This window comes from Tachyglossus aculeatus, chromosome X1 (assembly GCF_015852505.1).
Source record: "Tachyglossus aculeatus isolate mTacAcu1 chromosome X1, mTacAcu1.pri, whole genome shotgun sequence".
Classification (NCBI taxonomy): Eukaryota; Metazoa; Chordata; class Mammalia; order Monotremata; family Tachyglossidae; genus Tachyglossus; species Tachyglossus aculeatus.
Genome location: NC_052101.1, coordinates 110,649,124 through 110,650,673, shown reverse-complemented (window position 1 = coordinate 110,650,673; position 1,550 = coordinate 110,649,124). Strand labels below are relative to the sequence as shown.

General features: G+C 49.7%; 1 protein-coding gene across 1 annotated transcript; it reads left to right on the top strand.

Annotated features, from left to right (window-relative positions):
- The first annotated feature begins 317 nt into the window (after nucleotides 1–317).
- LOC119949902 (olfactory receptor 7C1-like) lies at nucleotides 318–1,265 on the top strand. Its single transcript, XM_038771756.1, has one exon. The coding sequence runs from the start codon at nucleotides 318–320 to the stop codon at nucleotides 1,263–1,265; it is 948 nt and encodes a 315-aa protein (XP_038627684.1).
- Nucleotides 1,266–1,550: the final 285 nt, after the last annotated feature.

The window sequence follows — 1,550 nt, the reverse complement described above, 5'->3', positions numbered from 1 at the left end:
AGAACCCGCTACACCTTGTGCTGACACACACACGGGCCTGGGAAGGGTGGACCCAGGACCTCAGAAAGGCTGGAGAGTGTGAGCAGAAGAATCTCAGATGAACAAATACTCCATCCAGACCCCAGTCCTCCCAACCACATTCCCAATAAAGCTGGGGAAATGTCTGAAATCAAGCAGCAGGGGTCTCTTCACGGTTTACCCTGCCCTGGTACACAAACATTAAACTGCATAAAGTCTAGATAGAGTCTGAACCAGGATGTGATTGCTCCACTATCCCATTCTCCTGCCACATCTCCCACAGCAGATCCTCCAGCCCCATGGGGAGGGGAAACCAAACCGGTGTCTCGGAATTCCTCCTTCTGGGACTGTCCGACCAGGTGGAGCAGCAGCAGCTCCTCTTCGCGCTGTTCCTCTGGATCTACCTGCTCGGGGTCCTGGGGAGCCTGCTTATCATCCTGGCCATCGGCTCTGACCCGCACCTGCACACCCCCATGTACTTCTTCCTCACCAACCTCTCCCTGGCTGACGTCTGCTTCCTGTCCACCACGGTCCCCAAGATGCTGGCCAATCTCCAGACGAACAGCAAATCCATAACCTACACTGGCTGCCTGGTACAAATATATTTCTTCTTTCTGTTTGGAAATCTGGACCACTTTCTCCTCATTGGGATGGCATATGACCGCTACATGGCCATATGCCACCCCCTCCACTACACCACTATCATGAGCCCATGTCTCTGTGCCCTGGTGGTTGCTGGGTCCTGGCTTGTCAGTTCCCTCCTTGCCCTGACACACACCCTATTGGTGGCTCGCTTATCCTTCTGTTCCAATCGTGAAATCCTTCACTTCTTCTGTGAACTTTACCAGATCCTAAAGCTTTCCTGTTCCAGCACCCTCATCAATGAAGTTGCAGTGTTTGTCTTGGCAGTAGTGATTGGGTTAGCTCCATTCACAGGCCTCCTGTTTTCTTACACTCGCATCATCTTCACCATATTGAGAATCCCATCTACAGGGGGAAGGTGGAAAACTTTCTCCACCTGTGGTTCCCACCTGTCCATGGTTTCCTTGTTCTATAGCACTGGCTTTGGGGTCTGCTTCAGCTTTATGTCTACCCAAGCAACCCGGCAGGGCTTGATAGCATCTGTGATGTATTCGGTGGTCACCCCCATATTGAACCCCTTCATCTACAGCCTGAGGAACAAGGACATGAAACGGGCCCTGAGAAACATGTTCAGCAGGAAAATTCTCTTCCCCCAGGGACCATGACCCCTGCTCCTGGGATCTGGCAGACAACCTGATTTTATGATTCGGCCTGGAAATTATAGTTTCCTGTTTATTTCTGAGGCATCATAGGCCTTGAAAAATTAAGTCACGGTTGCCTGGATTCAATTTCTTACTGTTAGTTATACTGGAAGTTATCACCAAATCATTGCTGCTGAGTACTTAGGTGTGATGGACACTGTTCTTGTTCATTACAATCCTACTGCCTCTTGTTTTCCCCAGGGGTTGCCAAATCATCATCATAATCATTATTATTATTAATATGAACTG

Excerpts from the sequence above, each read along its gene's own strand:
- LOC119949902 (XM_038771756.1), top strand. The coding sequence starts at position 318 with ATGGGGAGGGGAAACCAAACCGGTGTCTCGGAATTCCTCCTTCTGGGA.